At 48.1% G+C, this 14,070-nt stretch overlaps 1 protein-coding gene across 1 annotated transcript; it reads right to left on the minus strand.

Annotated features, from left to right (window-relative positions):
- Window positions 1-1,586: 1,586 nt before the first annotated feature.
- SEPTIN12 (septin 12) lies at window positions 1,587-10,680 on the minus strand. Its single transcript, XM_049905023.1, has 9 exons — window positions 10,515-10,680; window positions 9,885-10,010; window positions 9,728-9,809; window positions 5,981-6,118; window positions 5,693-5,810; window positions 5,509-5,604; window positions 3,303-3,399; window positions 1,878-1,929; window positions 1,587-1,788 (listed from the first exon to the last, which is right to left on the minus strand). The coding sequence occupies exons 1-9, from the start codon at window positions 10,678-10,680 to the stop codon at window positions 1,587-1,589; spliced, it is 1,077 nt and encodes a 358-aa protein (XP_049760980.1).
- Window positions 10,681-14,070: the final 3,390 nt, after the last annotated feature.

Here is a 14,070-nt window from a genome sequence, read left to right on the forward strand (position 1 = left end):
TAATGGGAAGGACTGACTGACTGGGAACCAAATCATGTGATAATATGTACACAAGGGAGCAGTTCCAGCATCAAACTGGAAGGCAAGGAGGACTTCATGGAGGAGGTGACTTTTAGCTGTACTAATACCTAGCTCAGAAACCCTGGTGGAGTAGTGGTTAAGTGCTATGGCTGCTAACCAAAGGGTCAGCAGTTTGAATCCGCCAGGTGCTTCTTGGAAACTCTATGGGGCAGTTCTACTCTGTCCTATAGGGTCGCTATGAGTCGGAATCGACTCCATGGCACTGGGTTTGGTTTGGTTTTTGGTAATACCTAGCTTATTTACTTAAGGCTCACTATGCGATCACTCCTATAACTTGGGTGTATCCCCCACTCCCCAGATTTTAGGGCTTACCCCTTATCTTAGCTGTCAAGTGCTGCTATAACAGAAATACCACAAGTGGATGGCTTTAACAAACAAATTTATTTTCTCACAGTTGAGGAGGCTAGAAGTCCGAATTCAGGGTGCCGAGGTCTAGGGGAAGGCTGTCTGCCTCTGTCTCTTCTGAGCTTCTACTCCTGGGTGATCTTCATGTGGCTTGGCATCTCTCTTCCCCTATCTCTGCTTTCTTGGTTGTCCTAATCTGGTCCTTTTTTATCTTGCAAGAGATTGACTCAAGACACAACCTACACTAATCTTGCCTCATTAACATGACAGACAACCCACTCCCAAGTGGGATAACTACAGGCATAGAATTTAGGATTTACAACACGTTCGGGGGGGACACAATTCAATCCATAACAACCTTCCACTTGCTACCAAACTAACTTATTTTTGGCCTCCACCACATGGGACTGCACAAAGTCCCTTTATTTTAGAGGATTCTGTAGGGTCCTGGGAGAGTGCTCACATCCTCCCTCCCTGGACTGATGCACACCCCGTTCCTCCATGCCGTGGTGGGCATGGTCCATGAATGATTGTGCTTTATGCACGCAACAGTGCTCTGAGAGGGGTACTGTCGCCCCCATTTTATAGATGGGAAAACTGAGGGACAGGAAGAGTAAGTGACTTGCCCAAGGTCACACTGCTTGTCAGTTGCAGAGCTGGGATGTTTGAAGCAGCTTTGCCAGACTCCAAAGTTGGAGCTGCTTTCTCACTGTGCTGTGCTGCCAGGGCAGGGGAAAGAGGAAGGCAGGAGGCAGTGGGGCAGAGTTTGATATCCAAACAGTGAGCAACCAAAGACAGGGAGTTTTTAAGTGTTGATCCTGTGGGCCTAGTGCTGTGCCAGGTGCAAGGGGTTGGGATGTAGCAGAGTTTGGCATCTCAGAATCTGGTTGGTAACTTGAGTCTGTTCTGGTCCAAAGGAGGGACTCCTTCCCAGGTCTTCAAGATCCCGAGGCCCTTGGGTCTCACACTATTACTTACAAAAGAACCACAGTTTTATTTGAGAAAAGCTTAAAGAAGCCATTTACAAAACGCTTTTGGTTTTCAAATCACAGCTTTTCATAAAAAGCAATGTCCATCTTTAATAGATGCTCTAGTACACAGGTATACACGGGTACGCTGCTGGATTCGGGGAGCTCAGCAGGGCCAGAATCCACCAGGGCTCAGAATTTCTCCTCCGAGTCTTCCTGGACCCTACCGGGGACCTTCGAGGACCTGGGGATGACCGGGGAGCTGGCCGGCACCGGGGCCAGGTTCACCCAGCCTGGCCCCCGGGGCAGCACATGGCTCTGGTTGAGTCTGAAGACACGGTAGTTCTCATAGTGCACGTTGTGAGTGATGTCCTTCAGGTCTTGCAGGTGGGAGCTGGGAGGCAGGAGGCAGGTCAGTCGCGGCCTGAGCATCCCCCGGAGTTCCTTCTAGCTCTCCAGCCCCGGGGCTGCCCACACCCTCACCGGATCAGCAGGTCTCTCAGGAGCGGAAACTCACAGTGCGCCATGTTCTCCACTGCAAGACAAGGGTCATTGACTGCCTACTGTATGCTGCAGTACCACCTGATACCCACCATAGCCCCTCCCCCATGTCTCACCTCCTATTTGTTCATTCATTCAGTCATTTATCCATTCAGTCACTGTCCCCAGTGCCTGGCACAGGTGGCTAGGTGGCTCCTACAAGCACTGGTTGAATCGATGAGTCCACCCATCATTTATCCTTACATTTTAATACTTATAAATTGTAGAGGAGCCTTCCCTGGCTCTGTAAGGTGGTCCCCCCTTGTTATGAGTTGTAAATCCTAATCCCTATACCTGCACCCTGGTGGCACAGTGGTTAAGCACTCAGCTGCTAAGTGAAAGATCTGCGGTTTGAACCCACCAGCCGCTCCTCAGGAGAACAATGTGGCAGTCTGTTTCTGTAAAAGACGACAGCCTTGGAACCCTATGGGGCAGTTCTACTCTGTCCTATAGGCTTGCTGTGAGTCTGCATAGATGGTTTATACCTGTGTTTACAATCCCATTCGGGAATGGGTTTCTTTGTTACATTAATGAGGCAGAATTAGTGTAGGGCGTGTCAATCTCTTTTGAAATATAAAACAGCAGATTAAGCCAACAAACAAGCAGAGAAGGGGAAGACATATGCCACTCCACAGGAAGATCACCAAGGAAGAAGCCAAGGAACAGAGGCCGGAAAGAGACAAAGACTTTCACCCAGAGCCCAGAGCCAACAGAGAGAGAAAGCCTTCCCATAGAGCCAGGGCCCAGAATTCATCTTTTAGCCTCCTAGACTTTGAGAAAATAATTTTTTGTTAAAGCCACCCACCTGTGGTGTTCTGTTATATAGCAGCACTAGGTAACTAGGAAACTCTGTCCTATAGTGTCACTATGAGTTGGGATGAGTTGATGGCAATGGGTTTTGGTTAGGTAACTAAGACAGCCACCCTCACCCTGTCATTGCCTCCTTTTTTGGGTTATTGCCGGTCTCCCAGCTTCCACCTGAACAGAAGCTCTGTGGGGACAGGGATCTGGTCTGTCTTGCTTTCACTACATCCCGGAAAACAGGACATAGTAGGCCCACAATAAATTCTGTTGAGTGAACAGAGCCTCCTGGGAATTGGGCACCATGCAAGGTGATGGGGAGTCCTCCTTTCTCTGCAACCTCCACCCCCACCCCATGAGGCTGATGCTATGACAACACCCACTTTCCTATGAAGACACAAAGGGCTGGAGAGTCAGGTGACTTGCCCACAGCCCCACACTGGGAGGAAGGGCTTGATCCCAGGTCTATCGCCTGTCTTTGGGCTTACCCACGCCAGGCCCTATGGGTAGGGTTTACAGCTCATTCTCACTTGCGTCAACCCCAAACCTCCAGTGCCCCTCACTGACCTTCAATGATGCCCCACTTCGTCTTCCGGCCCAAGACACACCTCCCATTCACCAAGTGCTCTCGGTCAGCCCCAACCACAGCAAAGGGGATCCGGTCCTGCAGGGTTGGTAGGACACAGGAGGGCAGGCCATGTTGGGGAGGTGGAAGAGAAGGCACCCAGGCAAGAAACAGGGACAGAAAGCAGTAAGAAGAGCACAAAATACCTAACAAGTCAAAAGACCCAAGTTCTAATCTGTGCCTCCATGTCCTCATCTGTAAAATGGGGATAATAGTAGTACCAGTGTAGGGCTTTGTGAATATTTGTGAAGCATTTAGCCTAGTTAAGGATTAGCAGAATAGACTTTGGAAACTGTAACATTACTAGTAACCACATAAATAATATAATCTTGCTAACCTCAAGCCTCTTACCTGTTAAATAAAGACAGTAATCTTCAATGGTTATCATAAAGGTTAAAAGAGAGAACTTTGTAAACCAGGGAGGGATCGGCAATTTACAGCCCAGGGGCCAAATCCAGCCAACACCCTGACTTTGTAAATTTTTTTTTTATTGTTGTTGAAAATATACACAGCAAAACATACACCAATTCAACGATTTCTACATGTACAATTCAGTGACATTGATTACATTCTTGAGGCTATGCAACCATTCTCACCCTCCTCTTCCAAACTGTGCCTTCCCCATTGACGTAAACTCACTGCCACCTAAGCTTCCTCCTGTCTAACCTTTTGAGTTGCCATTGTCAGTTTGATCCCATTTAGATGGTTCTTTAAAAGAGCACAATGCTCAAGGCAGACATTGTTTACTAATTACACTAAAATGTTGTTTGGTTTAAAGCAGGCTTCAGGGAATATTTTTTTGGTTTAAGATCATACAATATGCGGCTGTTTGTATCTGGCTTCTTTCACTTAGCATATGTTTTCAAGGTTCATCAATGTTATAGCATCTATCCATACAATTCAGTATTATTCAACTATAAAAAGGAAACTTCATTCCTTTTTATGGCTGAATAATACTGAATTGTATGGATAGACCACATTTTGTTTATCCATCAGTTGATGGGTATTTGGGTTGTTTCCACTTTTTGGTTATTATGAATAATGCTATCATGAACATCAATTTTTAAGGTTTTGTGTGGAAACATGTTTTCATTTCTGTTGGGTCTATACCTAGGAGTGGGATTGCTGGGTCCATAGAATACGGTTAGTCTATTTAATATTTTGAGGAACTGCCAAATGGTTTTCCATAGTGGCTGTACCATTTTACATCCCACCAGCAGTGTATGAGGGGTCCAACCTCTCTACATCCTTGCCAATACCTGTTATTATCTGTCCTTTTGATAACAGCCATTCTAGTGGGTCGCTATGAGTCAGAATCCACTCAGTGGTGATGGGTTAGTTAGTTGGGTTAGTAGTGGGTGCAAAATAGTATCTCATCGTGGTTTTGATATGCATCTCCCTAGTGGCAAATGATGCTGAGCATTCTTTCATGTACTTATTGGCCATTCAAGGAGCCCTGGTTGTGCAAAGGTAGAGCTTTTGGCTGCTAACTGGAAGATTGCCAGTCTAGCTCACCCAGCAGCTCCATGGGAAAAAGACCTAGTAATTTGCTTCTGTAAAGATTACAGCCAAGAAAACCCTATGGGGCAGTTCTTTTCTGTTACATGGGGTCCTTGTGAGTCACAATTCACTCGACATCTCCCAACAACAACACTAACCTGTTGCCATAGAGTTGATTCCGACTCATAGTGACACTATAGAACAGAGTAGAACTGCCCCAAAGGGTTTCCAAGGAGCGACTGGTGGATTCGAACTGCTTACCTTTTGGTTAGCAGCCAAACACTTAACCACTGTGCTACAACAACATTGGCCCTTCATATATCTTCTTTGGAGAAATGTCTATTCAAATTCTTTGCCCATTTTTAAATTGGGTTAGTTGTCTTTTTATTGTTGAGTTGTAAGAGGTTCTTTATATATTCTGGATAAAAGCCCCTTATCAGATGTAGGATTGGCAAGCATTTTCTCCCATTGTGAACGGTTTCTTACTCAGCTGGAGTCTGTGGATGGAGATTCAGACCTACTAGAAATACATGAACATTTCCCTGAGTTGTAGAGCGAGATGCATGTTCAGATGCAATGGATGATTAGGAAGAAAACCACCCAGCCTTAAGTCTCTCAAGCCTCCCCTCCCTCACCCCACAGCCATACCCGAATCTTGCTGTTAAGGATCTTGTCATTGACATCCTCATCAAAGCACTTCTGTGGGTACACGTCGATGCAGTGGGTCCTCAGGTTGTGCTGGATCTGGGGACCATGCACAGGTGACCTCAGCCCACCCACGCTGTCCACTGTGCCCCACCCCACCCAGCCCCACCTTGTGTGCCTAGCTCACCCTGCGCCTGAAGGTCTCTCGCTCCTCTAAGGTCAGGCTGTCTGCCCGGGCGATCACGGGCACCACGTTTACCGCTTGGCACAGCCGCTGCAGGAACTCAATGTCCAGGGGCCGCAGGCTGTCCCCAGTACGGTGGTGGCAGTGGTGGTGGTGACAAGTGTGTGAATGAGGGGGTGGCGCCAGCCCACAGCCCGTATCAGCAGACCCTCCTCCTCCTCTGGACCCCTGCAGGTACCCAGAGCCCTGCCTGTGTCTCCCGCCCCAGCCTGCCCGGCCCAGCCACCTCACCAGTGCCCAGTAGGTGGCACGAAGTACACACAGCAGTGCACCCGGGTGTCGGGGATGTGGCGCTGGCGGGTGATGAGGATCTCCTCCTGCAGGTACCGCTCATACTGCTCATTGATGTAGCCCAGGATGGGGTCCCAGCTGAGGCGGCAAGACGGACCCTCCCCTCAGAACCACCCCCGAGGCCCCAGCCTGCCTCCCCTGCTGTCGAAAACATCCTACCCTCCCACCCTTAGGGTGACCAGTCCTCCTGGTGTGCCTGGCACTGAGGAGTTTCCCAGGATGCAGGACTCGATTCCAACTCATGGCGACCCCATGTGTGTCAGGGCAGAACTGTACTCCCTAGGATTTGCAATGGATGTTTTTTTCAGAAGTCTATTTCTACCCCTTTCTTTTCTTTCTTCTTCTTTTTTTTTTAGGTTTTCAAAGTACTTTTTGTATTACAGAGATGGAAAGTTCCCAATACATTCTTTGAAAAAACACTGCACAGATTCTCCCATGCAAGCACATGAATTCAACAGCTTTCCAGGTTTTCAAACTACTTCGTGTGTAACAAGGACACTAAAGAACCTAAAGCATTCTATGAATAGACCTTTCTTTTAAATCGCCTCTGGGTAGACTTGAACCAGGGACGGATTACCCAATAACCAAGGTAAGCATGTGCTAAGGCCATCAACGAAACAGGTGCACCACTTGTCCAAAGCAAAGACTCACACTTGCCTAGCAGATGGGACACAAGGAAAAGCGAGTGGTGCCCTGGAAGACTTGATTCATTATCCTTATTATGTATGGAAGTAGATATTGTTCTGCAGCTTAATTGTGATGAAATCATTGAAGAATTTGTAAGTGCAAAGAATAGGAAAGTGTTTTTAACTGTAACATATTAGAGATGAAAGATCTATCTAAAAATAAAATATAGTAATTTGTAATTTGTTTTTTGATGATTAAATTTTCTTTTATGACATCTTTTCATTTGATCATTTATAACTATAGCATTACAAAACAAGCGTCAAAATTTAAGTATGAGCCGTTTAAAGCAAAATTGGTGAAAGTCAATTTTTCTTTGTGGAAGATCAGCAGATTTTTATATTGATTGTTGAAACAACCAAGTTCACTGACTCATTTTCTTTGTTGTAGACTATGTGGAGTATTCTTTTTCTAGAAAATGTGGTAGTAGTAAAAATGTTAGTACCCCACATCCACTAAAAATTTGATAATATAGTTCATCTCATTCCGCTAAAATGGCACATGCCAATTTGCATTCAATCACTGATATTATATTTAAACAGAAGTTATGTCATGGATAGCTAAAACACACACACGCGTATATGTAGATATACATGTGTATATATAACTCACATACCCCGTTCAAATGCATGAGTAAGCAGAGGAGGGAGCACCACAGATTGTCAGCGTTTAGGGCCCTCACATGTCTTAATCCAGCCCTGACTCAAACCTCTAACTTTCAGGTTAACAGCCACTTGAGTTCATGGTTTGCACCACCCAGGGACTTCATAAAACTTAGTTCTGGGCAAACTGAGAGGGCTGGTCAGCCTGTTACCTTCCCCAGCCTGCATCGTCAGAGAGACACAGGAGACTCCCTGCTATTCTCAAACTGAGACCTCAGCTTCCTTGTCTGTAAAATGGGCACAGGGGAGTGGTGAGCATTAAACAAGGTTAACAGTCATGCCTGCCTGGTTCAGACCACCACTGACTCTCACCCGGATTATTGCAAGAGTGCCCCGACTCCTCTTCCCGTGCCCCCTTGTACCTCCATCTATTGTCAACACAGTGGCCCAAAGGATGCTTTTAAAAACAGGAGTCAGTCAGATCGTGTCCCTTTTCTGCTCAACCTCTAGAGGCTGAGAAAAAGCCTGCAAAGCCCTACACCATCTGACCCCATTTCCTCCTGCCCCATCTCCCCATCCGCCTCTCCTTGTTCACGCCCTTCCAGCCTCCTCGCTGTTGCTTGAGCACACCTGGCCTGTCCTACCATAGGGCCTTTGCACTTGCTGTTTCTCTGCCTGGAGCGCTCTGCCCCCAAATATCCACATAACTCATTCATTAACTCCAAGTCTTGGCCCATTTGGCTCCTTCTCAGTGAGGTCTTTCTAAGTGTGTTCTTATTCACACTCTACTATTGGAGAAAATTTGCAAATTTCAGCAATGTTGCCTCTATATTACTAAGAGAAAAATGCATTTTTTTCTGCTATGTACTGATTTTTTGGGGGGGAGGTGTGAAAATATATATAGCTGAACATACACCAACTCAACAATTTCTACATGTACAATTCAGTGATACTGACCACGTTCTTCAAGTTGTGCAACCGTTCTCTCTGCCCTTTTTCCAAACTATTCCACCACTGTTAGCATAAAGGAAACCCTGGTGGCTTAGTGGTTAAGAGCTATGGCTGCTAACCAAAAGGTCAGTGGTTAGAATCCACCAGGTGCTCCTTGGAAACTCTATGGGACAGTTCTACTCTGTCCTGTAGGGTCACTATGAGTTGGAATCAACTCAACGTCAACAGGTATTAGCATAAACTCTCAGTGAGGTCTCTCTTGATCACCTACTGGTGGCACAGTGGTTAAGCACGCGGCCGCTAATTGAAGGTTCAGCCACTCCATGGGAGAAAGACGTGGCAGTCTGCTTCCATTAAGATTTACAGCCCTGGAAACCCTATGGGGCAGTTCTACTCTGCCCCATAGGGTCACTATAAGTCACAGTTGACTTGATGGCAGTGGGTACAGCTTTCTCTACCCCCTTCCCTGTCTTCTTTTTTTTCCATTAGCATTTTGCATCTTCTAATAGACTGTGTTTGTAGGTGACCACATCTCACAGTTCACCTGGGACACTCCTGGCTTCCCCCTGCTGCCCCAGTATAATGAATCACAATACCCCCTTAACTCTCAAAAATGTCCCATTTGGATGATAGATTTTGTGTTCACTCTCTGTATAACTGATTTATTTTCTTCATTGCCTGTTCCCCACCCCACCTCCACCCCCACCACCACGACCATGGAAGTTCCATGCAGGCAAGGATCTGTTTGATGTTGACTGCTGTATTCCCTGTTCCTAAACCAGAGCTTGGTACATAGCAGGTACTCAGTAAAGCATTGTGCACAGGGCCGGCTTCACGGGTGTGAACTGTGCAGTCAAAGACAGCTCACGCCTAGAAGGGCCCACACTTGGTTTAATGCTCTGCTGCCATGATCTTAAAATTTTTAATTTTTAAGACAAGGGGACCTGCATTTTCACTGTACTGGGCCCCCCAAACCACTCAGCCGGCACTGATTGTGTGTGTGTGTGTGTGTGTGTGTGCACTCCCAGCCATGTCAGGGGCTCTTATCAACTCCCTAGAACAACTCTCTAAGGTGCTGTCATCATCCTCAAGTTACAGTGAAGGAAATCAACACTCAGAGAGCTTATGTGAACTGTCCCAGCTTAAGCAGCTAGAAAGTGGCCCAACCCAGGGGTCCTAACTCTGGAATGTGGGATGCTCACAATCTGCTATACAGTGGCCTTTAGTGAGTGCTTACTGTATGCCAGGCAGCAAGCTAAGACCTTTACATACTGAACTTCAGTCATTGAGGTAGAGTTGAATGCACCCATTATACAGACAAGGAGACTGAGGCTCAAAGATGCAGCAGCTAGGTGGCTTCAGATCTGTTCCCCAGGCCAGGGTGGGGGTTCAGGGGAGTAGGGTGGACAAAGGGTAGAGGCAGCTGGGGCTCAGCCCCCAGGGGACCCACCATTTGTCATTGTTGATCTGGTCCCCAAAGCCCGGCGTGTCGGTCACTGTCAGCTTCAGCTTCACACCCTTCTCCTCGATGACTGTGGAGGGACACCGAAGGGGAAGGAGATTGGACCGGGTAGGGTAGGAGGGGGTGGGGGTGGGGACTTACTCACCATGGGTCACCGACTGCAGCTTCAGCGTCTGGGGCGTGGGCCCCCCCAAGCCCGGCGGGGTCGACTTCCACACCTTGGACTTGAACAGAGTGTTCACCATTGTGGACTTGCCCAGCCCGCTCTGCCCTGGGAGTAACCGTGATGGAAGCAAGCATGGTGGATGCTGTAGGTATTCTTTCTCAAACTCCTAAGTGCAATTTTGTAAAACTTAACTGTTTTCAAAGTACAACCTACATACAGAAAAGTACACACTGTTCTCAGTGTCCAGCTCTATGCATTTTTACAAACTAAGCACACCCATGTGAGCAGCACCAGGCCAAGAAGCAAGGCATTACAGCACCCCACAAACCCACTCCTGCCCCCTCTCTGTAACTACTCATCAGATATTCCATCAACATCCAATAGTTCTGCCTGCCTTTGACCTTGACATCTGCGAAACCACATAGCATGCGGTGTCGGGTGCTTTTGTCTATTAAGGACTCTGCAGTGTTTCCCAGATTTTCACCGACAGTACCCAGTGAGGTGCTATTAACAGATGGAGAGACTAAGGCTCCAAGAGTTGCAGTGACATACCTAGGCTGATGGAGACATGTCTGCTAGCCTGTCCAGCGAGCCCAGCCCCGCGCTTACCCACCACCATGATGTTGAACTCAAACCCCATCTTCATGGCTTTGATCTTCAGCTGGTCCAGCACAGCCTCAATGCCCACATAACCAAGCATCTCGCCGCAGGGTGGGGTCCTGGGGCTGGGGGTCCGCGATGAGCAGGGGGATGGGGACCGCCTTGTTGGGTCCATGGGGCCAAGGGCACGACAATGCCTGTCATCAGAGTGGGGTGGGGGAAAGGGCCGTGTCTTGGGCTCCAGAAGGGGAAGCACCCTGAGCTCTAGCTTCTGAGCCCTGACTCCCAGCACCCTTCCTGCCCCTTAGTCTACCCCAAGTCCTCTGACCTGAGGGGTTTGGTGAGCGGTACCTACGGAGAGCTGCTTCTTGGGGGAGACTCAGCCCCCATGCTGAGATGCACCCCAAGGATCTGCCCTCCCGCTAGCTTGCACTCATGTCCCTAACCCTAGCCAGGGCAGGAGTTCTCAGGCTGGCTCCCTGCTCCATCACTTCCCCTAGAAGGGGTCTGCCCAGGCTTGGGGTGGGCTTAGGGTCTCGGCTGGAGTCATGGATGAGGCCACAGGGTCCAGCGGACATGGAGAGGCAGTTCATGTTTTAGCAGGCCACTTGGGGAGTGGGCTCAGGAAGAGGTGCTCCCTGCTCAGGGGCCTCACTCTGCCCCCAGGACACACGACAGAGATGACGGAGATGGGGATCGAGAGAGGCTGCAGGAGAGCAAAAGGGACAGAGAGAGAGAAGCCAGGAACAGGCCCCAACAGACAGAGGAGATGGTCTCCCGGGGAGGCAGGGCAGAGAGCTCGCAGACAGACAGAGAGAAAGAGAGATAGAGAAAGGAGGGCAAGAAGCAGCAATCTCTGAATGCACCTGGTGGCCCACGTCCCCTGGGAGCTATCAGCAGCTGCTCCTGGCTGAGCAGGCCCTGGTGTGTATCCAGGGGGAGGGCAGAGGGTGACAGTTAACAGAAGAATCTGAGCTCCATCCCCCTTCCTGGGACCCCCACCTGGGTGGGGGCTCTTGTGCAGCTAGAGGAGGAGCAGGGAACCGGGAAGATGACTGTCATGGACTGAATTATGTTCCCCCCAAAATGTATCGATTTGGCTGGGCCATGATTCCCAGTATTGTGTGGTTGTCCTCCATTTTGTGATTGTAATTTTATGTTAAAGGGTGAGATCGTAACACCATTACTAAGGTCACATCCCTGATCCAATGTAAAGGCAGTTTCCCTGGGGTGTGGTCTGCACCACTTTTTATCTTACAAAAGGAAAGGGAAGAGAACAGAGTACGGACCTCATACCACCAAGAAAGCAGTGCCAGGAGCAGAGCGGTCCTTTTGACCCAGGGTCCCTGTGCAGAGAAGCTCCTAGTCCAGGGGAAGATTGATGAGAAGGCCGACAAAGAGAAAAAGCCTTCCCCTGGAGCTGAGGCCCTGAATTTGGACTTTTAGCCTACTTTACTGTGAAGAAATAAATTTATCTTTGTTAAAGCCATCCACTTGTGGTATTTCTGTTACAGCAGCACTAGATGACTAACACAATGACCCCCAGGCCCTTTTGGGACAATGCCCCTGTAACCCTCACAACAACCCTGTCCCAGGTGATGCAATGACCGTTTACAGTACAAGGACCTGGAGGCTCCCAGGGCAGCTCCCTTGCCCGAGGTCCCGGTGCATAGCTGGGCTTCTGATGTCCAAGTTCATGCCTCTTAGCCACTCTGCCAGGGGAAGCAAACCCGCCACCCATGGCCTGAAAGTGGAACGTAGTGTGTTTTCTTTGGCCAGTGTTGGTGTCAGAGTGTTTAAGATGACAGTGCTGAAAAATTAAAGGATTGATTTGGCAAATATTTACCCAATACATGGCATTGCTCTGGGAGGTGTTGGATATTAATTTCCTTAACACTCATCATGACCCGATGAACTAAGTGCTGTTGCCACCCCTAGTTTACAGGTAAGAGAAAGGTGGAGGGATGTGCTCAAGGTCACACAGTGAGGAAGTGGCAGAGCTGGGATTTAAGCCCAGGCACTCGGGGTCCAGAGTCATGTGCTCACTCTTTACTGCCTTTTTTCCTATTCACTAAAAATCTAGATTTCTGGTGTATCTTAAAACCAAACCCACTGCCGTTGAATCGATTCCGACTCATAGCAATCCAATAGAACAGAGTAGAGCTGCCCCATAGGGTCTCCAAGGCTGTAAATCTTTACAGAAACAGACTGCAACATCTTTCTCCTGATGAATGGCTGGTGGGTTAGAACCTAGGGCTTTAACCACCAAGGTTCCTCCCAATGCATCTTAAACGATCCCAAACACTGGCAACTCTAGCACAGTCCCATGGCTTGCTTGTACTGCCTCCTGTAGATAGGTGATGTGCTTTCCAGCTTGCCATAGTCCTCACCCACCCTATTGTCTCTCTAACTCTTTGGTGCTGTTGTTAGGTGCCCTCCAGTTGGTTCCTACTCTTAGCAACCCTGAGTACAACAGAACAAAACATTGCCCGATCCTGGGCCATCCTCACAATCATCACTATGTTTGAGCCCATTGTTGTAGCCACTGTGTCAATCCATTTCATTAAGGGCCTTCCTCTTTTTCACTGACCCTCTACGTTACCAAGTGTGGTGTCCTTCTCCAGGGACTGGACCCTCCTGATAACACGTTCAAAGTATGTGAGATGAAATCTCACCATTCTTGCTTCTAAGGAGCATTCTAGCTGTACTTCTTCCAAGACAGATTTGTTCATTCTTCTGGCAGTCCATGGTATAGTCAATATTATTCTCCAACACCATAATTCAACCCTAAGATATTTTTATCAAGCCCGGCTCACGTAATTGTTTCCTATTCGCCTGTTTTCTGGCACCTGAGTTCGCAAGCCCTAAGCATTCCTCTGCCCCCAGGGGTCAGCAAACTTTTTTGTAAAGGGCTTGTTGATATTAGTTGCATGGAGTTGGTTCTAACCCATGGCAACCTTTTGCATAACAGAACAAAATGTTGCCTGGTCCTGTGCCATCTTCATGATGGTTGGTATGTCTGAGCCCATCGTTGCAGCTATTGTGTAGTGCCTTCCTAGGGTAGGGGGCTCATCTCCCAGCATTATATCAGACAATATTCTGTTGTGATCCATAAAGTTTTCATTGGTTGATTCTCAAAAGTAGATTGCCAGGCCTTTCTTTGTAGTCTGCCTTAGTCTGGAAGCTCCGCTGAAACCTGACCACCATGGGTTACCCTACTGATCTTTGAAATATTGGTGGCAGAGCCTCCAGCATCATAGCAACACTCAAGCCACCACAGTATGACAATCTGATAGACAGTTGGTGGAAAGCGTTAGACAGTAAATATTTTAGGCTTGATGGACCAGATAGGTTTCTGTTGTTACTACTCAACTCTGCCATTGTAGCCTGAAAGCAGCCCTAGACGGTATGTAAATTAATGGCATGCTGTGTTCCAGTAAAACTGCATTTACAGAAGCAGTGTAGTTTGCTGCCACTATCATCCTCTCAGGCTCACCACCTCTGCCCCAGTTTGCTCACCTTAACTATCCTCAGCCCCAAACAGCCCTCTATCCTTCTTCATCTA

This window comes from Elephas maximus, chromosome 12 (assembly GCF_024166365.1).
Source record: "Elephas maximus indicus isolate mEleMax1 chromosome 12, mEleMax1 primary haplotype, whole genome shotgun sequence".
Classification (NCBI taxonomy): domain Eukaryota; kingdom Metazoa; phylum Chordata; class Mammalia; order Proboscidea; family Elephantidae; genus Elephas; species Elephas maximus.